The 25,814-nt window shown below is 39.9% G+C and overlaps 2 protein-coding genes across 6 annotated transcripts in view; one reads left to right on the top strand and one right to left on the bottom strand.

Moving 5' to 3' along the window:
- Positions 1–24,452, top strand: part of IARS2 (isoleucyl-tRNA synthetase 2, mitochondrial) — an 88,535-nt gene extending 64,083 nt beyond the window's left edge. For 2 of the 3 annotated variants that reach the window (XR_012158230.1, XR_012158229.1), the window contains exons 24-25: positions 23,187–23,279; positions 23,940–24,452. The gene's annotated coding sequence lies outside the window, so the exon portion shown is untranslated. Of the gene's footprint in view, positions 1–11,387; positions 11,429–23,186; positions 23,280–23,939 lie in introns of those variants that run through there. The other variant, XM_073338852.1, reaches the window with a different exon arrangement.
- Positions 1–25,814, bottom strand: part of RAB3GAP2 (RAB3 GTPase activating non-catalytic protein subunit 2) — a 72,013-nt gene that overhangs the window by 12,240 nt on the left and 33,959 nt on the right. For 2 of the 3 annotated variants that reach the window (XM_073338849.1, XM_073338850.1), the window contains exons 9-27: positions 24,711–24,809; positions 23,450–23,598; positions 22,096–22,175; positions 21,903–21,992; positions 20,874–21,013; positions 18,650–18,866; positions 18,102–18,245; positions 17,623–17,705; positions 16,058–16,122; positions 15,605–15,695; positions 11,411–11,538; positions 9,831–10,044; positions 8,322–8,419; positions 5,407–5,512; positions 3,422–3,582; positions 2,434–2,650; positions 1,891–2,064; positions 1,654–1,760; positions 230–296 (exon numbers count right to left, since the gene is read on the bottom strand). In XM_073338849.1, the coding sequence (XP_073194950.1) occupies positions 230–296; positions 1,654–1,760; positions 1,891–2,064; positions 2,434–2,650; positions 3,422–3,582; positions 5,407–5,512; positions 8,322–8,419; positions 9,831–10,044; positions 11,411–11,538; positions 15,605–15,695; positions 16,058–16,122; positions 17,623–17,705; positions 18,102–18,245; positions 18,650–18,866; positions 20,874–21,013; positions 21,903–21,992; positions 22,096–22,175; positions 23,450–23,598; positions 24,711–24,809 (2,430 nt within the window). The remainder of the gene's footprint in view (positions 1–229; positions 297–1,653; positions 1,761–1,890; positions 2,065–2,433; positions 2,651–3,421; positions 3,583–5,406; positions 5,513–8,321; positions 8,420–9,830; positions 10,045–11,410; positions 11,539–15,604; positions 15,696–16,057; positions 16,123–17,622; positions 17,706–18,101; positions 18,246–18,649; positions 18,867–20,873; positions 21,014–21,902; positions 21,993–22,095; positions 22,176–23,449; positions 23,599–24,710; positions 24,810–25,814) is intronic. The other variant, XM_073338851.1, reaches the window with a different exon arrangement.

The raw sequence follows: 25,814 nt of genomic DNA, 5'->3' as shown, positions 1-25,814 counted from the left end.
TTTTTTTTTAACATGGTTTAGCCCTATCTACACACCTCAATCTTTGTGGAAGAAAAAGATTGGAAAACTGGGGGAGCTTGAATGTCAGCATCAGAGTTCCCGATTTAGGCAGAGATGCTTGGCCAGCACAACAAACTGTACAGATTTAAATGAATCTCTATGTACACTGATTTATTTTGCTCTCCTGAAATTTTATCAGGATGTTCTTTAACAATAGTTCTGTACTTACCATGCTGTATGTGAGCATTAACAATGCATCTGAGGTGATCTATAGATCTAATGAGAAAACGTGCTTCCTTATATAAAGGGGGAAGAAGAATAAAAAAAAACAAAAAACACATTATTCCATTATTCAATGGCAGTTTCAAAAACAAATTGTGAATTCTTAAAAAGATGTTAATGCAGATGGTTTTCAAGAAACTCATTTTCCAGTTAAAAAATATTTTAGGATTTCTTTTATTACAAGACCTGTTATTTTAATTTCCTCTCTTACCATCAAGCAAATGCACATACATATCAGTGCCACCTAAGCTAATCACCACTGAACACTGCGATTCTGATGTAATTTTCCAGAGTTTTAGTTTATATGCTGATGACACATTTCTTGCAGAAAAACACCTTCCTTGACTGTTGGCGGTTTATTTTGCAAATACAATTTTATTTTTGATTTAAAAAACTAAACCAATGTCTACCAAAAATAAGTCTGTTTTAGAGTCCATCTTTAAAAAAATGCAGAATAAGATAAACCTTTACTATGCAGTGAGGTGCCCGATAGCACAGATTTACTGAGTCTGAGAGATGCTGACCTCAGTTACGAACTCTGGATGTTCAGCACCCTCCCAGGATCAGAATTTAAGGGAGCAGTTACAAGTAGGGCTGTCAAGCGATTAAAAAAAATTAATCGCGATTAATCCCACTGTTAAACAATAATAGCATACCATTTATTTAAATATTTGTGGATGATTTCCACATTTTCAAATATATTGCTTTCAATTACAACACAGAATACAAAGTGTACAGTGCACTTTATATTTATTTCTATTACAAATATTTGCATTGTAAAATATAAAAAAATAGTATTTTTCAATTCACCAAGTACTTTAGTGAAATCTCTATCATTAAAGTTGAATTTACAAATGTAGAATTATATACAAAAATAACTGCATTTGAAAATGTAAAACTTTAGAGCCTACAAATCCACTCAGTCCACTCAGAAAAAGACAGTGCAGTAAAAATAATGTTTACAGTGCAGTAAAAACAGTGCCACCAGACTCCTTGTTGTTTTTGTGGATACAGACTAACCCGGCTACCCCCTGATACTTGACAGAGCAATAAAATAACCCTAACTAGATCAGCATTGTGTATTTATGAGGTGTGCATATTTCAAAATCAGAAATATGAAAGCTGAAGAACTTCCCCCTTTTCCCAATAAGACTGGCAGTGTCTTCCTGTCTGGCATGAACAGGTCTTCCTCTCTTGGTAGATGGTATCCCATACTCCTAGAATCTAAGACTTTCTTTTCTTCATTAGTTAAATTTGTGCTCTCCATTTATCACAGTCTAATTCTGATTAATTTCCTTTGAAAAAAAGGTTAGCTTCAATTAGTAAATTATACACAAGTATAAATATACCAAAAAATTTAGATTACATTACCTCTGGATCTTTATTCCATTGCACTACATATTCCCAACAACAATGTGTGTGTAGTATATCCAATTCAAGACTACAAGGAAACTGCTGATATGCTAAATGCAGCAACTCTAAAACATAATTGAAGAAATTAGACAACTTTTTCATCCTAGTCACAATTTCTACTAATTAAAAACAATTCAGCCAACTCAGTCCCCTGGGAAGAAATTTAAGTTGGAAAGGGTTATTTTGTATTTTTACCTAGGATTGTTTCCATGCCCATCTCTGCTCCTGGTTTCTCAAGGGAAACATTCCTGTCAATTTCTACAGGTTCCTCTGTACGTTCCGTCTCTTTTTTCCGTTGTGCCAACTTCAGTATCATGGGACTGAAGTCCTGTTTGAAAATCCATTTTGCTACACTGTCAGCAATGCCTCCTAAGATGCAAAAGGAAAGTATAAGGCACAGTCAAAGTTTGCCAGCGACATTTTAGAAGTAATAAACTTGGATCTGAAACACAGATGACAAGGGAAGAGACTCATCTGTCAGTTAACAGAAATCATTAATTGTATAATTTTTATGTCAATTAGAAAATCTCAATCAAGTAACTGGTTAGAAGCCTACAATGCAGTCTCCAGAAAAAGAAATGAAAAATTATTTTAAAATAGTAAAAATTACATATAATTAACATATCCTCAGTGGGACTACTCCCAAAATAAGGTGCCATTCACTGGAGTAAGAGTGATAGAATCTGGCCCTGAGTTGGGTGAGAAAGTTAATCAAATCTGCTTTGCACGAGAGTATACCTTTCCCTCCTTCAAGCAACTTCTTTACAGAGAGTCTGCAGAGTGGCTCAGCCTGAAGAGATGATACTCTGGTTGTCCTGTTTCTCACTTTACTGTGCAATAGTGTCTGAAGTATCAGACAATCTTCTAATTGTTTCAGTAGAAGTTTCCAATATTCAGTATCAAGGGAAAGTGCTTCCCAGGAATCTGTGTCAGCACCTACAACAGTTTGGGAAAACTAACAAAGCAGGTTATTTGTGAGCTTTTTTGCAGATCAGCTGTAGATGGAGAATGAACAGTTATACAAAAGTTAATCAATATTTAAATTCACACACAGGTCTTACAATCTCTTAAATACATGTATGCATGTAAAAGTATGCACATAAAAGTGCAACACCACACATTCCAAAAACCTCAGTCTGTCTCTGGCCAAATATCAACCTGTAGACCAGATGCCCTCTTACACCTACAAACAAGAGCTTTTAACACTTAAAAAAATCAGAACATTATTATGGAAGGGGATTTAGATAATCAGGAACTTTTTTTTTTTAATTAGTCAACTTAAAAATATTCACACAGTCAGAAATTGGCAGTTAGGCAGGCTGAGTATCAAAAACAACTTAAAAGTTTAGTTTTTGAAATCGACTAGGCTTCCTGCTGGTGTCCCTCTAAGTGTCTCTTTTGGTCCTGCAAAACTTCCACTCATTCAATGTCAAGAGACACCCTATAATTCACACTGTAAAACATACTGTAGGTATCTCCAGATTGAATTGTATATCATAATGGCTTGCAATGCCTTACACCTGGGCAGATTAATCTGCAAGGCCAAACACAAGTTTCCAGGTTTCTATTCCTTTGAATCCTATCCCAGAAAACTGTGTGTTTTGTGCTGGTTTCTGAGTGTTACTGAGTGAATGGCAAGACGTTCCTTCCCTCATAAGGGCAAAAGCTTTGCATGAATCTGATACAATTATTGCTGTAGAGAGGGAGAAGTCTCAGATTTACTTACTTTTTTCTCTGCCATACTGTCAGTGATCTGTGCAGTTACGGAATGCCCAACGTGTGCAGATAATAAGGCGGCTCCATTATTTTCAGACTGAATACAAGCTGTGCGCATTTGCTGCCACCAGGGGGAAACTGATTGAGAATCCCATGACTCATCGATCGCAACTGTAGAAACAAAGGGTGGGGAAAAAAAAAAAAATCAGCTGGCTGCATTGAGAGAGAAACTAGCAGAGTAACAACCTCACTTTGGAAGCTGAATTTGCCTTTATCTGTTAAAACATAAGGTGATTAAATACAGCATCTGTAACTGAACAAATTCACTTAATCTGCAAGAGCCACCAAGTTATCTTTTTCTCAACTTTTCACCCACAATTTCTAGATCTCAACCAGCCTTTATAATGAAGTGCAGAGTACGAACTACTGAGATTTCACGAAGTCCTGGTTGAGGGTTTGCAAAATATGATAGAAGTCACCAGGCAGTGAAGTCTGCTTTACATTTCTAATGTATCCAGTGGATCATATAACTATAAAGTGCAGTGCTGTACTAGGGTTGCCAACTTTCTAATCCCACAAAACCGAACACCCTGGCCCCGCCCCTTCCTGGAGGCCCCGCCCCCCCACTCACTACATTCCCCCTCCCTCAGTGGCTTGCTCTCCCCCATCCTCACTCACTTTCACTTGGCTGAGGTTGGAGTGCAGGAGGGGGTGCGGGCTCCGGGGTGGGGCCAGAAATGAGGGGTTCAGGGTGCTGGAGGGGGATCCAGGCTGGGGCAGGGAATTGGGGTGCGGGCTCCGGGGTGGGGCTGGGGATGAGGGGTTTGGGGTGCAGGAGGCGGTTTCAGGCTGGCGGATGGGGCTGAGGGTTTTGGAATGTGGGAGGGGCTGCAGGTGGAGGCTGGGGTATGGAATGTGGGAGGGGGTACAGGCTCTGGGCTGGGGCCGGGGATGAGGGTTTTGGGGCACAGGAGGGGCTCCAGCCTGGGGGGTGAGGCCAAGGGATTTGGAGTGTGGGAAGGGGCTGCGGGTTGAGGCAGGGGGTGGGGTGCAGGCTCTGGGGTGGGGCCAGGGATGGGCGGTTTGGGGTGCAGGAAGGGGCTCGGGGTTGAGGTGCATGCTTCTCTTGGGTGGCTCCCAGTCAGCAGCACAGCAGGGCTAAGGCAGGCTCCCTGCTTATCCTGGCATCATGCTGCACCCCGGAAGCGGCCAGCAGGTCCAGCTCCTAGGCGGGGGATGGGAGGGAGGAGGAGGAGGAGGGGAGAAGGCTCCACGCCCTGCTCTCACCCGCAAGCACCACCACCCCAGCTCCCATTGGCCGTGGTACTTGGCCAATAGGAGTGCAGACACCTGGCAACCCTATGCTGTACTGAAGTTGCAGAGATGTGCAGTCAGTAAATGCTCCGGAGCAACAATCTCAAAATGGATGTTGTAGTTGTAGTAATAGGGCTGAACAAAGGCATTCTGGAAGGCTTGAATAGGAGGGGAATAATTAACAAGTATGGATAAAAACCACCACAACACACATCAGGCCCAGGATCAAGAAGTTTTGAGGGGGAAGAACCCCAAATGCACTCCACTGCATGATTGTTCTCAGAAGCTAAGGTGGTGGCTGTAGAGAGAATGGGACATGGTTTGAAAAGGGACATTGTTAAAAGGAAAAAAAACAAAATATTTTTTTAAAAAGGAAATCCCTCCAGAGACATCTATCACTTCAAACTGACACTGGAACCAAGGTCCTTAAATCTCAGTGTTTCTATGGATCCAAGCCAAAATTTCAAACCTTCCAGTCACTATAAGGTGAAACAGTCTTGAATTGTAATTTTAAATAACCCTATTATAAAATGCTTATTATAAAATGCAATCAAGTAATATTTAGTTGGGTTGGCTTTATTTACAGAGCAGTACAGATGGTCAGAATGGCATGTTTCTGACAACCACGAATACTAGTTTTAGCTGACTGTGATATTTTAAGATTATGAATGTGTGTTTCACCTTTCATTTTGCTCAGAAGGGACAGCATAGTGTGAAGGCAGCAGACAGACTGTGGTTCATCTAGAATATCTTTTTCCTTGGAAAGCCACACATTGAGAAGCAGAGACTGGGGGAAAAAAGTGGAATATTTATTACATCAAAGGTTGTATTTTCTCCAACATAACTTCTTAGGGTGGAGATGATCCCTGGAACCATGTTATAATACATCAACACAAAGAGTTCACTGGTGTGCCGCAGATGATACGTCACATGACAACGCTTTTAAGTGCAACAGTACCACACTTCAGCAATCTTTCAATTACAAAAAAAAGATCTCCGGGACAAACTCCTCTCATGAGCCAGCAGACAGACAATTGCAGTAAAACAGCCCATCTCAACCTGGACAAAATTAGTATCATGTTATTATATAGATCGCAAAATAAAGGCAAGGAGCAGAAGTTTCTTAAAACCGGAAAAGATTAAGTTTAGTGCTTCAGTCATAACTCTGGGGTAGGAAAGTACCAGAGTTAGGAGAAGATGAAACATGCAAGAGACAATGATCTATAGGCTGCAAGAAATGAGCATACACAGTTGATGTTAAAAGCGCACATATAGTACAGAAGCCAAACTAGGAGTGTTTTTTATGGGGGGGGAGGGGGGTAATTCACTGATCAAATAAATTGTTTTCTAAAATCAAAGGAGTTCTATTAAGGCACGTAATGAATGTTAGCTAAATAAGTAGTTATTTGTAGAGGACTGTATATTAAGATTTTTTAAAAAGTTAATACAAGGATTTGATGCATAAGAGCTACATTTAATATCAGTGACTAAAAGACCAGTTTAACTAGTACGTCATCTTCTCAACCCAGATAATTACTCTATAGACTCCTAATTATATTTGGATTCAATTAACCCTTTGGTACCAAGAGTCACAATTCCTAATACTCATGCACAACAACAGAAATGTTGAGAAATAGCTGATAGTTTAGGTGTTCTAATCATCATAGTGCAATGCTAATTAAGAAATTTCTTGTGTGTGTAGTTGAACAAACTTATAAATTACAGACAGCAGCTACTTTACATTAGGCTTTGGTAGTCTTGTGATCTTTCCAAAATTGCAAATAATGGTATTCATGTTTATTTGGACACAAAATGCTGACTGAGTGATTCCCTCTAACAATAGCCCCAAAACTACTACAGAGACTATGGCAAACTGTGCTAGCTGTCTGGCAGACTTTCACTTCATGAACACACAGATTAGAGTAGGCTAGTCTACCTTCATAAAGGTTGCATGAATGGAATACTTGCAACGTGCAAAATACAAATGGCAAATAAAAGTGATTCAACTCTGAAAAATGACTAAATCAGACATCAGGAATATTAAACAATTTTCCATCTTAGTATGTCTTTGCCTAGATAATTACACATTTAATCAGTAACGAACCTGCTATTTCTAAATTTGCAGAATGTAGCACTTTAGATTGTAACCTGGTATTAAATCCTACAGAAACCTGAGGTCAGGTCTATGCTAGAAGCCTTTGCCAGAAAAGCAATGTTGGTTAGATGTGTGATTTTTTTCTGCAATGTTTCTATGCTAGCAAAAACCCTACTGTAGACACACTAATACCAGCACAGAAGTGCTTGTACTGTAGGTCTTATTCCACTTGCCAAACAGGTATAAACTGTAACACACAAAAGCACTTCCTTGCAGGTATAAGTTGCATCTATACTACAAGCATTTTGCCAGTATAGCTATATAGCTATATAGTATAGCAGTATAGAGTATACAGTATAGTATAGCAGTATAGAGTATACAGTATAGTATAGCAGTATAGAGTATACAGTATAGTATAGCTATTATAGGTTAGGCCTTAGTAATCTGTTAAAACTTTAGTCGACTATCAAGCTGTCTTTAATTACACCTGCTTTGGAGGTAAAACTTAGCAGCAGAGCAGGTTACAGGAGGGGGAAAAAAACAGGAGAACAAACAGGCAAAATATCTACTCTACACTATAAAAAATGCTCTGTGCATTTCATAACAAGTCAATGATTTTTTTTTTTTTGGAACATGAGGGTCTGTCAGGACCCTAAAGTGGGACACAGCCTGTTGTACTGCCTTTACTCTACATCATCAGCTTAAAGAAACTCATACCCTATATACAAATCTGCCTACCTGTATTATGTAGATTATCAAAAGATTTTTTTAAAATCTAATCTATTTGCCACTGCATATGCTGTGTTCACTATTTGCAGCTCTCTCAGGTTAAATGAAGAAAATCAGTAACTCAGTTTCACTTTCAGGTTCTTATTGCTGTGGTGCTTGGGTTTCAAGCACTGCAGGGAATATTTAGTTTAAAAGGGATTATCTTCACTGGAATTTAAAAGATTAGCCTGTAAAAATGCATTTTTAAAAAACAGTTTTGAAATTACATTCATTTTTTAAAATAATTTCTCACTTGTTTATAACAACTTTTTCTATGTTTGAAATGAAAATGTTTCCTCACCAAGTCTCATTCCACAAAAATATGTATTTCACTTGGATTTATTGCTTATCTGCTGGCATGAAGTATATTATTTCTCATAGCAAAAGAGCCGTGAAGAAAATATCTTTAAGATGGCATGTGTATTGCTGATTATATACATTATATAGTAATTAGGCTGAAGACATTTGGGGCTAGAACTTAAATGCCTCTCTCTATTTTATCCTGAGTTGTACCCATTTTATTATATAACATAATTGACAATGCTCTCAAAAGAGGGATTTACAGATCTCAAAAAGGGCAGAAGTCTAGACACTAACATGCTAAGTGTACATGGTTATTCCCGGTGCTTAAAGGTCAATATTGTAAATTGTGAAATTTTTCTGGCATTGAGATGTTTAAATTCATGTATATTCTGGGTAAAAAGCAAGGAACACAATTAAATCAGTATCTTACCAATAATAACTGAGGGCTAAATCCTGCAGACTCCAGCGTATGGCACATTTCCTCTGTGGAACTCTCGCCACACAAACATTTCCAGAAAAAAAAGCTCCCTAAAAACAAACAACACATCAACTTCATCTACAATGATCCAACACTCAACATGCAGATGACTGGTTCACCAGACAGATCAGGACTTACTGGGCTTGAGGCAAGGGAGCTTTGAGCAAACAGTGTAATATCCTAATGCCTAGGTCACAGCCTTTCTTTGGCTGATGCGGAGCCTGTGGATCCATAGACAGACAAGGATAGGGTCAAGGAGATAGTTCTGGACAGCTGCCAGGAAGTGGGATACACAGAGCAGTACTGTTTGGAATGACTATTTTACTCTTAATTCTTTTTTCCAAAAACAAGGAAGAAGGGAAGGCAAATAGAGTGTGTGGACAAAGGGCTATATAACAATGTAAAACAGATTGCACCAGTTCAGATTATACGTATCACCATTAAATATAGAGAAGAGTTTAAAAAGTAGAATATGTATGAGAGCAAATTTAGCTGCCAAGTAATCCAGGCCTGTGTGCCATGGTGGCGTGTTTTAGAATCCAGCAGGAGAACCGGAGCTATTTTTGCTGACTCACTCTGGTGTCAGATCATGAGAGTCCTATTAGCTCCAACCCAGGAGTATACAAATGGTTGGATGTGTCTGAGGCAGAGAGAAGTAGAGGCATAGGGGCTCTCTTCTAGGAAACAAAGCTGAACTCAGGAGAAAGTTTACATTAGCATTTATGTTTTGTTGCCATTATTTATACCACCAGCTTACAGTAGTTCTGTTATTGAGGCAGCTTGTCTATTGGTGGTTCTGGTCAGCAAGAGGCCTGGTGACTCTGTCCTGGTTTTAAAACCCAAGTACAATATTTTGGAGGGGATATAGGAGAAGTACACTGAACTAGACTCTAGGCTACCCTAGAAAGGGCCTTTGATGTTCACACAGACATAAAGATAGGCACCCCAGGAATTCTTCACCTCCAATTCCTCTCATGAGGAAAGTTTGTTGAGGCCATGACTAGACGCCATTTGCCTCACAAATATACAAATTTGGTATCTGTTAAATAGTTGGGCAGAAGGATATAATTTGATATCTGCTAATATGAGGTGCCCTTTGCAGGTGGGGAGTGGTGTAGGGGAGTGAGATAGGTGGACAGTTGAGAAATACTTTCCTTCTCACTCCAAGGAGGCAGCGTGGTATGGGAGGTTGAGAGGCAACACATTGATGGGAATTCCAGCACCCCGTTTCCTGAAGCTAAGGAAAAAGTGTGGGTTTCTTGCCCTAGCAATGCCCCTTGATCTAACTGGAGAGCCTCTGCCTTCTTTTATTTCAGTGTCTACTTAATAAATGTAGTCCTCTGGCTAGTAAATGTCCATCCAGTAAATATTTTGAGCCCCGTCTTATCCAGATTTTAAAGTTAGACTAAAACAGAATGAAGCATTAATCTGACAAAACACTAGTCCTTCAAGAGCTCTTACCTAAAGCCACATATTCTCCTTCATCTAGTTTCTTCACTAGAATCATGTCCTTTTCATATTCTAAATACTCCAAGAACATTTTCACAGGCAATATACCATCTTTATCATCAGCAAATCGAATGGTGGTTTGGATGTTTTCTTGCTTGTAGTTTTCCAGTAACGTCTGGAGCCTAGCAAACACTTTTTCATCCAGCCTGAGTAGTTTAGCCAAATCCTTAAAAGCAGAAAGATTAGAACAACTGTAAATAATGACCATATGTAAGTTTGTATCTGAAGATATAACATACTTATTTCCCACACCCAATTTCTCTCTGCTGTACATGACTGCAGTTTTTTTTTTAATTAGCCAAAAATCCTTGAGAAAGCAGCCACCTTGCAAATTGGGCAGACCTATTGCAAGGTTCTGTAATGCCGATATGCAGAGATTTCTGTAATGATACTAAAAGTAACCCAAAATATGAAGTAGAACATTTTGTACATCTATTTAAAATACTAGATACAAGGCAGATTTGGTCACAAGTTAGTTTCCAGAATTAATTCTTCCTCCCAAAAAGGATAAAGGAAAGCCTTCTGCACTTAGGACAAATGATTGGAGTCAGGAGACAGGAGTTCTATTCCTGGCTCTGTCTCACATATTAAGTGACTAAGGCCTTGTCTACACTGAAGGGAAAAGTCAATCTAAGCTACGCAATTTGAGTTACATGAATAGCGTAACTCAAATCGACGTAGCTTAGATCTACACACTACGTGACATCAATGGGCGACGTTCCCTCATCGACTCCTTACAGGAGTCGATGGGCAAGTGATCGGCGGTTGATTTAGCTGGTCATAACCATAAGTGGTATCTGACAAACGATGAAAATGAACATGTGTCGTCCGCACAGCTTTGGATCATCATCAAGCAGAACCTGTCATCAGCGTGGACGCATGTCCTCTGTAATGGTGGTCAAAGCATGAAAGGACATATGAACCTTTAGCACGTCTGGCATGAAAATATCTTGTGACACCAGCTACAACAGTGCCATGCGAACGCCTGTTCTCACTTTCAAGTGACACTGTAAATAAGAGGTGGGCAGCATTATCTCCCACAAATGCAAACAAGCTTGTTTGTCTTAGCGATTAGCTGAACAAGAAGTTGGACTGAGTGGATTTGTAGGCTCTAAAGTTTTTACATTGTTTTATTTTTATTTATTTTTGAGTGCAGTTTTATTTTTGTACATAATTCTACATTTACAAAGTTCAACTTTCATGACAAAGAGATTGCACTACAGTACTTGTATTAGGTGAATTGAAAAATACTACGTCTTTTGTTTATATTATTTTTATTACAGATATTTTCACTGTAAAAAAAGAAAGTAAGCACTGTACACTTTGTATTCTGTGTTGTAATTGAAAGCAATATATTTGAAAAAGTGAAAAACATCCACAAATATTTAAATAAATGGTATTTTATTATTGTTTAACAGCGGGATTAATTGCAATTAATTTTTTTAATCGCTTGACAGCCCTAGTAATTTTCCATTTAATCTACCTGCCAAATGGTTAATTCTTTCACAGAAAGAAGTTTTGATGTTACTTACATTATCAGAGAACGGAGTGCTTGGCTGCATGCTCAAAGAATTCAGTTTGCTGACTGACTCATAAAGATGCAGCAGCTTTAACTTATTTGCACAGAACTGGAGCAATCCTTCATCAACACACACAAACTCTGGAGAGAGAGAAATAAAGATGTGCATTAGTCTGAATGAATGTGTGAACTGGAGCTGTGAAATGTCCTTTGTAGTTTCATTAAACTCTTATAAAGGAGTTAGATGACATATGCTCCAGTGTGATGTTTTCGACACACTCTTGCTCACAATATGATGTTTAATACATGGCAAGTTAAAGCGAGGATGATTTTTGCCCAAAAGCAAATAGGGTATCAGGCTTATTTTTGCCAAGAAAAAGGCTGCAATGGAACACCGAACACAAGGCTACTGTAGAGGATCTCTTGTGCACCAGCATGTAAAAATCAAGGAAATGCAGGATGCTACAGACTGCACTCTTCAAGTAATTACTTTTTTAAAAACAAACACAAGTTCCTTGCAAAGTACAATGCTGCATGAATTTTAGTTGTTATGCTGCCAATATGTGAATGTGGTAAATCTGCAAATAATAAATAAAATAAAAAAGCTGCAAATAAAGTTTCCAACACTAAAATTGAGAAAACACAATGGGCATTATTGTCTTTCAGTGACCAAACGGAAACCGTGTTAACAAAAATCAGTAGAAATCCCCTGATATTTGTAATTCTTCAGAGTTTGGGAAAGCAACTAGCATAACTATGGCAGCCAGAGAAGACACATGCAATTGATATCAACCCAGAGTTTAGAATTTTAAAAAGCACTAATACCTCAATACAGTAATAGTTAATTTGACTAAAAAATTAAGTGTTTTCTTCTTCTTTATCAAACTAAATAAAGAGCCTATTCACAGCTCAGCTTCTTGTGCAAGTTGAAAGGCACAATGGAAACACCAAGATTAAGGGAGGCTGTTTTTCAGTTTATATAGTAACTCACATTTGTGAAACAACATGCAACAGACAATTCAACACCTCAGTATAATTTGCATAACACTTCCTGCAATTTCAAAACAAGCGCAGAAGCAGTCAGTTACAAGAATGCCCAAAACAGACACCAACGTCTGCAATTAGGAGTCTTTCTAAACTGTTGAGTTGCTACTCAGCATGCACGCTCACTCAGTTTGTCTTCTACCTGCTAAGGCCTAAACTGAAGAATAAGATACTGAATCTAAACAATGGGATCAGGTAACAAAAAAATGTGTCATTTGATGTATGTCTACTTTCTTACTTCACCTTGAATGGCCCCTTGAAATGTGTTAACTACTTATGCTAAGTAATCTCATCCACCTTGTATTTAGCTGTGACATACAGCATACATTTCCCAGACCTGAAGAAGAGTTCTGTGTGAGCTTGAAAGCTTGTGTCTCTCACTACCAGAAGTTGGTCCAATAAAACAATGGTTTTCAAACTTTTTTTCTGGGGACCCAGTTGAAGAAAATAGTTGATGCTCGAGATCCAACGGAACTGGGGATGAGCGGTTTCGGGTGTGGGAGGGGCTCAGGGCCGGGACAGAGGGTTGGGGTTCGGGGGTGAGGGCTGTGGGGTAGGGCGGAGAATGAGGGGTTAAGGGTGTGGGAAAAGGGCTCTGGGATGGGGAGGGGGTTGGGGTGTGGGAGAGGGTCAGGGTTCTGGGCCGGGGGTGCAGGCTCTGGGGGGGGCCAGGGATGAGAGGTTTGGGGTGCAGGAGGGGGCTCTAGGTTTGAGGGGGACAGGGGATTGGGGCACGGGGTTGGGGTGCGTGCTTACCTCCAGTGGTTCCCAGTCAGCGGCGCAGCCGGGGTGCAGAGGCAGGCTTCCCGCCTGTCCTGGCACTGCGGACCACACTGCGCCCCGGAAGTGGCCAGCAGCAGGTCTGTCTCCTAGGCGGAGGCGCGCAAGCAGCACAGCTTTCACCTCCAGGCACAGCCCCCCAGCTCCCACTGGCTGGGAACCGGCTCGGGGGCAGCATGCAGAGTCCTGCGCCCCCTCCCCCAACCTAGGAGCCGGACCTGCTGCTGGCCGCTTCCGGGGCGCAGCACGGTGTCGGAACAGGTAGGCACTAGCCTGCCTTCGCTGGGCAGCACCGCCGACAGGACTTTTAATGGCCCGGTCGGCAGTGCTGACCAGAACCGCTATGACCCAGTGCGACCCACACGTTGAAAACCACTGCAATAAAAGATATTACTTCACCTACCTGGTCTCTCTACTTTCTTAATCTGCATATGTGGGAAACCAATTCTTAAGAACAACATTTGATAAGCACTATCTGCGACAGACCCAGTATCATATTTAATAATGTCTTAATTTACCTGACATTAAAGGACATAAAACAAAGATTCTAAACTGATTTTTCTGTAGAAAGATTTGTCTCTGAACAAACCATTTGTGTGCTCAAATGACTTCCCAGTGTACAATTTTCTCTCTATGAAACTCAGCCATTCCTCAGATACTCTGCTATTAAAAATCCTGGAAACAAAAAGGAAGCCTGAACAGCTTGGTACAGCTAATCAATTGACCTTTTCCTCACAATAGCAGGATTCATACAGGCCAACATCTGTTTCAGAATATCCATTTAGCCACAATATTACTGGCCGATACGCAGCCAAACTAGGAGGTACGAACTTGAGCCAAATTTGTTCTTTAATGTGACCAGGCAAGGAATACAGTAATACAGTGCAGATGGAAAAAGAGAGGACAGTGCATAAAGCACACATAAGCTAACAAAGAGGACTCAATAAATACAAAATGAAAATGGAGGCATACATTTTCCATTTCATTGTGAAAATAGTTTCTCATAAGAATCTGTATTTTTAGGACTTCACATTTGAGTGGATACACTAGCTATTTAAAGCCATATCTTGTCCTGATCACGGCAGGCCAAAGTTGGGCAGAACACTCCAAGGGTGAAATCCTGGCCCCATTAAAGTCAATGGAAAAACTCCTATTTCATTCCACAGCTCTGAAGTTACACATCATCAGTGGGGGATCCCTCACTACGGAGATGGTCAGGGACAGGCCCTCCCAACCCACAAGCATTCTGGGATCCACAGGCAAATTCTGTTTACTCAGGGCCTCCATGCACCTCCTGCAGTAATACGGCTTCTGTGAACTACACTGCCAAGGGCTCAGCTGTTCCTCCTCACAGTGTGGATAGAGTCCATGCAAAACAACAACAATAGGATGAACATTATCTTACGCTGGAAAGTCGCTGTGCATCTGAAGGTGATTTCACAGAGATAGACTCTTCTCCTGCTCCCTCCCTCAAGACCTAGTCATGCCCCCCCAAAACAACAGAATCCAAAACGCAAGAAGCATTTCCTTAGTTTCAAGGGAGGAGTTATGTTGGGTTATTTTACCCTCCTCCATCTGTCAGAATTTTGACCGAATGCACTTCTTTGGCCTGAGAAACCTACCCTTAAGGGAAACTGTGGATACAGCCCCCAGTTTAGAAAGACCTAGAAGTGCAAGACCAGTAAAGCCATGCTGCCCAAAAGGAGAAGAAGGGAAGCATCAGATAGATCTACAACCATTTCAGTGGCATAAAACCTCTGTGCCCATGGTTCAGTGCCTTCAGTGAATCCAAAAATTTTAAGGGTTTAAGGGACCAGACCTAATTTTCTTCCTAAGGAAGGGGGAAGACTGAAGAGGGAGCTCTATAAGGTGGAACGTCCTGGAGGCTCCTGTTCTATACAACAGAGTTGAGCCCAGCTTATTTTTACTAATATATACAAAATAAAAGTTTGGTGAAGATGCTGAAACATATTGATAGAATTATTTGCAAGTCAATGTATATAAACGTATAAGACAGGAATATATCTGTGTGTATTTAATTGAAAGCAATTTATGCTTCTTGCATTTGCAAAATATACATAATGCATGGACTCATTCAACCTGTCAAAGATTTCAAAAATATACTGAAGTAATTCTTGCATTATAGATACATGGCAAGTGCTGGAGAAGGTGCTCACTAGCAAGCTGATGCAGGCAGGGAAAAAAAAATACAAAAGGAATGTCTTGCTCTAGCTGGCAGAAAAGCCAAGCAGGCCAAGCTTGATGAAGCAGTGGAGTCCCATGATAGATATTCTCCTGGCCTCACAGCAGTAGTCTTGCTTCAAGCCACACCACAGATAGATTGTGTGTGTGTCTGCATATTACAAAAGCAGCTTCCACTTACCCTGTTTTTTTAAGGTGTCCATCAATGTCTGAGTGATGTTTGAGAGAGAGGAGAGTGGTACACGTTCACTTGCCAATATGCTTTCCAAAGCCTGTTAGCAGAAATTTAACAAAATGAAGTATTTCCATTCATCTTCCTTCATGTTACTGTTGAAGTGTTTAAGGAAGCCCATAACAATACAAGTCAGAGTATTTTTAAGTTACTATTTCCGCTACACATATTTGCACTTACAGCACAAATGGATCCTGCAGCAAAATCACAAATCAACATGAATTCTATGTACTATGTTATAGAAAAAATAAAATAAGCAATGCTGTAAAGCAAGTCCTTAAGCTTTGTCAATGAGAAACCATGGAAAGAACTAAGAAAACTGTGAAAGGTCAATGGCTTTACACCCAAGTCTGATCATGTGAAATTCTTTCCCAGATTGAAACTCCCCCTCTCAATATTCACCTGTTTTTTTGTAGCAGGGTATTTAATATCAAGAATTAATTCCTTTGCTTCAGCTTCAACCACATCTGCAACAAAGATGATCAAGTCATTAATTCATATTTGCAACACGGATCTTGAAAAGCAAGTCATTCTGCACCACAGTGAAGCTGTACACTTATTTACATTTTAATTGTTTGGTTTGACATGATTGGACAAACTGCCACCATTAACTTGGAAAAAACTCACACTGACTGTTTGCAGTGTTGTAGCTGTGTTGGTCCCAGGACATTAGAGACACAAGGTGGGTGAGGTAATATCAGAAGTAACAAGTTGGTCCAATAATAGATATTACCTCAACCACCTTGTGTCTCAGAAACGGAGAGGCATGTATTATTCCAAATTTGCCTCTTTTGTAAGAAAAAAATTACATATAGGAACAAGGGTATCTATGCGCAAAAGGTGATATCCCTCCTACCCCATGCAGCTGGCAAGCATGGACGCTACGCACCATTTAAACGCTAAAAATAGAGCTCAATTAGGACTTAAGTGGTGGACTGGGCTTGTGCTGGCTCTTTGTACAAGAGTGGATTTCACCCAAGGAGCCTTTTAAAAATCTACAGGCTACTTGCAAAAGTCATGACATAATTTGTGCCAATATGCACTAGGAGCCTGACAAATTAATTTTACCCTGCCCTGTGAGAAAATCTCACTTTTAATACAACTGAACCGTGTCATACCAGGTGACCTGAGTCAACATTAGGATGGGAGTGCAAAAAGTACTAACAAAGATATCATTAGTGGGGCTGGGACTGCTCCGTAGAAGACCTAAAAATTACTATAATTCCATTTCATTTCAAGAGGACTCTTCAGATGTCTTTACTGTTGAGAACAATTGCTCTAAAATTAAAATGAGGTGCTGAACATCTCCAAATAACCAAGGTGAGAAGGATATACTGTACAGCACACTGAGAATTTACCTTTTTATGTTGTTTTGCCCGTCTGCACAATCCAGATCAACTGAGCTAGTCAGATGCTGCCGCTCACATCACATACACTACTGAACCCTTCAGGAGAAAGTACTGCCTGCCCCCTAACGCTCCCCAGATACAGCATGTCTCCAACATTGGTTTTTTGTTTGTTCTTGGTAAAATAGTATTAAGAAATCCCTAATTCTATTGAACATAGTTAAAAAAAAGCAAGGATTATTTGAATCCCATGATCAGACAGCTGTGGAGCTCAATAGTGAATACAACATCCCCAGCAGACTCATGGCAGATAATTTGAGACTTATCTAGACTTTGCAGATGTGTATAAAGAAACGAACATTAACTGAACGCTCTTCTTAATCTAGTTTTTTGAAGCACTCAGCACAATTCTAACCTGATTTTAATATACATTTGAATAGTAAGTTTGCAGGTCTTCTTTCAATATGCAAACAAATTCACTTACACCTAACGAACATTAAAGATGGCAAAATCGACAGGTGTATATGTATGATATACACGTACACTAGGGATACAGGGTACATATTGTGTGCTTCAGTTGGTGAGACATTAAGAAACAACAAACACTTAGGAGAAACCTACCCAGATTTGAGGTTTTAGCTTTGAGTAAAGCACTTAACTTCTTCACTAGATGCATATCTTTTGCTCGTTCACTCTTTTTATCACTGAAAAAGATTTTTAAACATCTTATATAAACACACACTGAAATTTTATGTTTGTTACTTCTGAATTACATCATTGGTGAAAACATTTTTTGTTCACTCTGGCATAAAATGAACACAATTACTAGTTATTCTAAAACTCAAGTATTACGTCTCATAAAATAATCAGACATTTCATTTCCCAAGGGCCAAATTCCACCATCATTACTCACACTGAGGACACCTTTCTCCACACAAGTGCATGAGACTACTCTTGGAATAATGCACTACTCAGCATGAGAAAGAATAGCTAATTCTGGCCCTCTGGAACTAAAAAACAATTTCAAACACTTCTTAACGGAAGCCTTTTGATAGGAGACAGTTAAGGTAGATTATTATATAAAATGGAGCTAACCTTACCTTAATGCTAAATGGAAAGGTACATGAACAGTTTTTATGCTTCCAGACACTGGATCAACAAGACATATCTGGTAAGTCTGAGACTGCCAACCTTGACTAATCATATTGTTTAAACCCATTATTTTATAGCCAGGATACATCAACCTGAAACAAACACACAGATATGGCCATGACAATGAAGACTGAAATTACCAACATGCATTTTTTGTATAAGACACAAGGAAGAATTTCATGTAGCCAGGACCCAGCACAACTAATGAAAAACTTCAGAATATCTAATTAGTGATCTATGCCAGCAAAGATTAGCAGGGGTGTTAGCAGTGGAGAGGGAAAAGGAAACATATTTGTTCATAAATAAGAGCACTGTGCGCTGCATTCAAGCAAGGATCAGAGGCATCGTCAGCAATTCAAAACCAGTCTACTAGCACTCATCACTGTGGGCACTGGAAGACGACTGCCTGAGAGGCAGGAATATGTCTATTACACACTTATTTATCCCACTAGCACAGCGTACTTGTCATCATGTCAAGATGCTAAGCATTTCTTACCTACAGTGTTTCCCCACATTAAAGGCACCAACCCGGGGTCCTTGCTGAGTGCTCCACACTTCCAGGATTCCTCTTCTTGGAGCATAGATCACAAGAAATTGAGCCACTCTACTTGGACTTCGAGTACTTCCAAAAGGAGAAAAAACCATTTTTTCAGCTTCTCTTTCATGAAGGTCTTCCACAGTCTGAATCCAACCAATTTGTGCATCACGATATCCTTTGTAAGAAAGGACAGGAATTAGTCAACTAGTTTACACAAACACACACAACTGAAAATTGCCTGCTCCTGGAACAAGGTTTATATAAGTGTTGGGTGGAAGGTTATTGTGCCCTCCCCAAAAATTTTATTGTGACCACCTAAATGCTATTTAACAGTAATATAAGCACCCTTATCCAACCTAAATATCGTTACTCACATTTACTTCCCTAACACACTGATTGGGCCAATTGCTCTTTCTGACACAGAAAAAGGGATGCCTTCCCAGATCAAGTCACCAGGATAGTACGTGGGATTCAGCATACACAAGTGACATCAACAAACCCTCCCAAGCCACATTACAATTAGCACACAAAACAAGTTTTAAAACTGAAATAAAATGTAATTGTGAACTTTCTAAAGTGTTTGTGGAATAAGTGAAGAGAAAAGTAAAGTATGATTTCAGTTTACTATCTCCTTACCTCACTAGGAAATGCATGCAAAACATTCAGTTGTTAAACATTTGTTAGCAGTTTACAACTAAAAGGACTTGGAGAGGGGGAGAGAGAGAGAGAGCTTGAGCACGTATGGCTCACATCACACTTTATTAATAAACAGGTTTAAGCAACTTGCTGTAAATGCTGGGAAACCTGGCAGACCAAACTGTTGGTTTAGTAAATGCTTATTCAACTGAAAAAATAAAGATAGTAAAGAAACAAAACAAACAAAAAAAACTTGATCATGGAAAGGTGTTAAAGTAACATGAAAGATCAGTAACACAGAAGAGAAAAATGGTGAGTGGGTATATCTGAACTAACAGAGAAGCACCAGAGAAACCCCAACTCTAGGGGAGAGGAATGCACAGGAGATACAAGGAGACTCCAACCATTATGCTACGGTAGCTGAAACAGAAGCTAAGCAGCCTGGGGGAAATGTGCAAATAAAGGTTCCTGAGTTCTAGTGGAGTTTCCGGTACATAGCCCACGTACTTGTGCTCAGTGCATCAACAAGAATATGAGAATGTTTGCTTGCAAATTTGATTTCTGTCATTCCTGACGGACTCCTGTTTTGGTTTCCCTTCTTAGACCTCTCCACAGCATTGAGCCAATTACAACGGCTGTCTGGAAAGAAATGAGATTCCACCGTGCTTTCCCTGTAGACTTAATTCAGGAAAGCCAGTATCTCTGGGCCAAAGTAAGCTTGAGTGGGAAAGGGAGAAGTGACATATATGGAATACAGTTTACTGCCTCTGAAGTAACTAGTGCTCTAAGGATCTTCCAAACTCGTGTTTGCACTGTGAGGGCAGTGGGAGGACAGAGTGCTGCTAGAGATATTTGTAGCTTCACAGAAACCGGGTCCAGAAAGAAGGGTTTTTGTTTGTTGTGTTTTTTGTTTTTACAAAAAAAAGGTTCTTCTACAAGTCCTATCCGGCGGTTGTGATACTGGCTGTGCTTGCTGTCGGAGTCTTGGAGATGGCAACGCCTGCATCTCCTCTTCCCCACAGGAAAGCTGGGGCAGAGAGATGAAACTGATCGCGCTCTCTTGGAACAGCCAGCAAGAGATGCCAACTGACCCAACAAAGCAGTACGCAAGTGGAACTGTCTGCCCTTCCGAGTGATTTTCTCGGCCTTTTTGTGATGTCTAAGGTAGGGGAACCAAATGCCGTTGCTTCGTCTCTCAACTGAGAAAGAAGAAACTAGAGCTGCACAAATCTTGAATAAATAAGCTCAAAACTCTTCAAGAGAATGACTGGATCAGCTGCTGCATGCTGTTGTAAGGTCTAGAAAGGGAAATTCAGCCTCAGCATCGGAGGCTGTTGATTAAATCCTTACTGTAGATCCCACCAATAATATTTTAAGGTCCAGTTCTATAATTCTGCCACCCTTGAATTTATATTAAATCTGTTTGAGAGATTAGAACAATAAGTGCCATGATAAAGGCCAAAGTACTCAGAATTCTAAGCCAAATTGAACAGCCACACCATTTCCACGCAAACTAATTGCTGATTTGATATATACCAACATGTACCTTTCCACATGCGAATGGCAAGTCCTCGTGTAACATCCAGTAAAAGAACTCTTCCAAAGTCATCAGTTACTGCTGCCAAAGTGTTACATGGAGACAGACATATGCTTTCACCATGGCGCCGGGAATCTGGAAGTCCAAACCTGAAATCAAACACTCAGTTAACGAATATCAAAAGACACTACGTTAATTACTTTAGAATTATGAACAGTACCTTTTGCAGGATTAGAGAAATACTTTTTTCTAGGATGCCGAAAGGATGGGTGATTTGTTTTTGTTAACAAAAATAGAAGGAGCATTTTGCTATTAAAAATGTTGTGCTTGTATTTACTTAGAGACCTTGCAATTTCATGGAAGTCATAGTATAATCATATTATAAACTGATAAAATATGAAAGGTCCCGTAAAAGTTCAGAGAGCAGGCTAAGTATGTTTAATGTCCCTAGTGCCTTGGCATGCAGAGTGTCTCTGCAACAGGTAATCTTGTTGATTCTTTTCTATTGCTGACCAGAGCCGGGCATACCTGGAGACACAGCATGGCCTTAGTGTTTAGGGCAGAGGCTAGGAATCAGGAGAACTGGATTTAATTTCTCAATTTGCCGCTGTCTTTTTCTGAACCACTTGGTAAGTCACACCCTCTCTGTGCTCCTGTTTCCCTAACAGTAAAATTAGGATGCCTGTAAGTTATTGTAAGGAACTTTTACATCCTTGCATGCAAAGCATTTTGTACCATGAGAGTATTTACAAGATTGCTCATGCCGCTCTGTTGAGTCACTTAACCTACTCAACAGTAATTCTCCTGCTGCTAAACTAGGCGGGTTTTGTTCTCTTTTGTTTTGGAGGGAGGAGGAGAACAAATGCGTGCTGAGAGCTAAGTAGAGATCATTAAATTAATTCCATTTATAAATTAAATCAATTGAAACCAAACTCACATTTAAAAAAATCCCAGCACAAGATTACCACTTTCAAAAACTATTCAAGACAATCAAGGAACAGAGCTTCGGAGGAATTGAGGAGTAGGTGTCAAACTTGCCTCACAGCTAAAGGGGTAGCAGGTTCAACTTTTGGTTTCTGCTTTTGGACAGCCTCTTCTTCATGTTTACTCTTCCAACCAAGCCAGCCACTTGCAACAGAAAAAGTGATCAGCAGAATGCCAATGACTGCACAACTTAAGACATGCAAGTTAAAACTAAATCAAAACAAAACTTTATTTTGCATTTCATTACCTGGCAGCATTAAAGAATGCTGAAGTCAGTTTACTAGCGACTGCTAATGCAACGTGAGACAACAGTGGCTGCGTGCTACCCTGAAGGAAAAAATAAAAGCACTCTTAGAAAGCAACAAGATAATTCCTTAATTTCTCTTATCACTACATAATGAGAACTCAAGTGCTGAAACACACTAAACACTGACTAACTCCAGCAATGAGGGGAAAAAAAAATGCACTGCAGCTAAAGTCTTGAAAGAGATGTTGCCAAATTTGACATCATCCACATTAATTTTCAATACAAGCAAGTGATAGTTTCTCAGTCAGGTAGAAAAACTACAGATGATCTCAGCTATGCAGGCCTCATAGGCCCGGTACTAGGAAAGGAGCTAGAGGTCCAGCAAGATCTCAATTCAGTGTCCCTAATAGGATGTTATTCCACATCTCCAAGTCCCAGCTTGTTGTTTCAGAGGCCCGCTGAGAACCTCTGGTCGCTTAGCAGTATGTGGTGCTACAGCAGAGGCTAAAAACTACAGTCTATGATGCTTCATGGAGAGCTAGTTGGTTCTGTGGTATGGGGGTTCCTTATTGACACCAAAATAAGTACATTTTCTCACAAATGTTTTGCAAAAACTTAGCTGCACAACATTCTGATATTGCTTTGGTTTTGTTACCTTGTTGACCTAGATAAAGATATTACACTCTGTCTTGTATGTTCCAATATACAGAAGGTAAACAGGAACATAAATATAGCCATGCTTTTTTACCAATACATAAATAGTACATAAATATTTTGTGAAAGGGTCATGGCAAGCAAAATCATTTTAATTCTCTATTATAATAGTTACAAATAAAGCAAAACACAAACTGGGGCAAGAGGACATCAGGCTACAGAACACTCCCAGTGCCTCCATATAACAGGGTCAAAGGCCAAGTGCCTCCAGAATCCAAAAGAATTTGAAAATTGGATTATGACATGTGATCTAAAACTTATTTTAAGTTTATTTCCTTAACCATAAAAGAGTAGCTAGTGGAAGACAAAGTCTCAACTAACAAAATTAATATTAAAAAAAATGTTTCTATATTGAATTTTTTTTTTTTTTATTTAAGGTTTTTAAAAAGTTAAAGTCTTGGATGGCAGGAGCCTGGAGCACATTTCACAAAGAAACCATTCCAACCCAAAGGGATTTTTCCCAATTACAGGTAAATTCTGAAGACTGAAGGAAAAAAACCTGTACAAACTGGGGTAAATGAAGTATTCTTCAAAAATAGCCTTTTTTTATATATGGAAAAGAAAAGGATATTAATTCTCTCATTTGCCACTTGGGACAAACTAATTCTTTTATCATGCCCATTTCATAATATATACATACCTCCAGGGCATAAAAGAAACCAGTGAAAGGACTGGAGCCTACAGTAATGTACTGAGACATAGTAGGTGGGCTATTCTTTATAGCTGCATTATAACCACCTATATTGGAGGCAGTCTTCATTTGATCAAAAGGAGACAGAGTCATGATACCTAATACAGAAAAAAAAATACTTAAATTCATGTAAACTCAATACAAATGGGCATTTCAGGCTCTTCAATTCTAAGTCTACCCATGCATCCCTGGCCGAACAGTCATAACTCTAGAAAAATACAAGCCCCAACTTCACTGACATCTGGTTCTTGCACACTATATATAGCTGTATTATTGGATATCTAAAACTGATTATACAGTTTAGTAAGAAAGCCACATACCAAGATTTGGAATCAACTGACCATTTTTATTCCAAACAAACCCAGTAGATGCAACAAAAAAACCTACTTGTGATTTGTTTTAATTTTAAAAGTCTCCGTTTTTATTTTTTGTTTTCAAGGGGGAGTGTGATGATGGGGACCATTTCCTCTTCCTGATCAGAGGAGTGAGACCTGTCCCGGTGACAACAGCAGGGGAAGGAAGCTCAAATATCAAAGAGGGCAGCATTTGACAAGTTACTTGGCTAACCGGAACAGCATAATACACCCCATGTGTCCCACCTGGCATACATGTCACCAGATACCCACATGCCCTTCTTCCTCACAGGCACTCACAGCCCACCTCTCTCCTTCCTTTCTCCAAAGACAAGTAGAGGGGGCCTGGTCTGCCTCCCTCAACTATCTGCCTGTCTGTGATGGAGGCCTGGGGACAAGCAAACATCCTCATATCCCCAGAAAGCCATAGTGTGGAAAGAGAATAGAGGCCTGCTATGTCACCTCTGGAAATAAGTCAGCTGAACCTTTAAGTTTCCTGCTCCCTCTGCTGCAGGCAAGGTCTTTATCCTTCCTGCCAGACAGTCCTTTAATCCACCACATAGGAGTCTGACCCAATCTCACTCAAACTAAGTATTAGGCTGCCCCCTTCCAAAAGAGAGAGGAAGACCAGAGACTATACACAGCCACTATTTCCTCATTCCTTCTAATGGGAGAATCAAAGCCTTCTGATGCTCTTAAACTCATCCTTTAACCTTCTTCTGCTAAGCTCTATGCGTTTCCATCCAAATGTTACCATAGAGCAATACTCCAACATGCACGGTAATCCCTTAGTCTGACAGCACTGACAAAAGAGGTCTCATCCAGTTGAATGTCTGAAGATAAATGGTAATGCTTACCCACACTGGCATGGTCAACTATGGTGTCCACATCCTGCAAACCCCACTTCTTATAGGCTAATGGTGGGGGTTGTATGTTCTCATTGCCTGATGCTGCGGCTGCCAATTTGTTATAAAAAATGAGACATAAGTAAAAAGCTATTAGTTCATGTCAGCTTAAATATTGTATCATGTCAGCTCATGGTACAATGCTTTATATAATCAGTTACAACACAGTGAACACTGAGGGAAATGCCAGTGGAAAATCATTTTGTATTGTGATTAATAAGACATTACATACGATAACTTTACCTATAGGTTTTCATAGAAGCATTGTCAGACTTTTTTGTACAGTACATTAAAGGACATGCTGTGCAAAATTAGAATATGACCATTTTTTCCATTTTGCTGAAATTAAGACATTTAATAAAATTTAGGGAGCAAAATTTTGTTCACAACATCCAGCTATATTTGTAAAGTCCAAAATAAATTAATGGAGATAATTTATCTTATCAGTTATTTATGGTTGAATAAATGGTTTCTGCATCAGTTCCAGAATATTGGTCCTTCTCCTGGTAGTGAGTGTCATTACGGGAGACAATCTTGTGCCAAACATAAGTAAGCAGGTCCTGCAAAGATCCACATTCACAGGATATGCGACAGTATGCTTTATTATACTTGAGTTGCTAGCAATGCTCCCATCTCAACCTGTCTGCAAACTTAGGACAACGCATATGCAAGGGATTAGCACGTGAAAGATACTGGAGTGCTTTTATTGCAAGCATTAAAGTGCAGCTAGTTCTAATTGCTCTCATTTGTGACGAGTGATAATTCCTCAGACAGTAATAGTAAGGCTATGCTTTGGTGGTAGGAGTGGCTATAGCTAGAATTATGGTCTATGCCTTGGCAGGTGGGACACAGTATAAAAAGGAACACCCGTCCTCAGTGTAGTTCTGCACAAAGGTCTCAAGGGGTGTCTGTGGGGCCATTAGGGCGACTGACTGAATTGGCACCTGACCTTGTTCAATGACTCTCTTGGTTCTTAGCTGAGGGGATGGGAGCCTTCACTCTTCCTTGCCCTGCATGGACATACTCTCCTCTCCTGGGCCCCAGAGGAATCAGCCC

Source organism: Lepidochelys kempii, chromosome 3, assembly GCF_965140265.1.
Source record: "Lepidochelys kempii isolate rLepKem1 chromosome 3, rLepKem1.hap2, whole genome shotgun sequence".
Lineage (NCBI taxonomy): Eukaryota > Metazoa > Chordata > Testudines > Cheloniidae > Lepidochelys > Lepidochelys kempii.
Note: the sequence above shows the minus strand (reverse complement) of the source record. Positions and strands in the feature narration are given on the sequence as shown.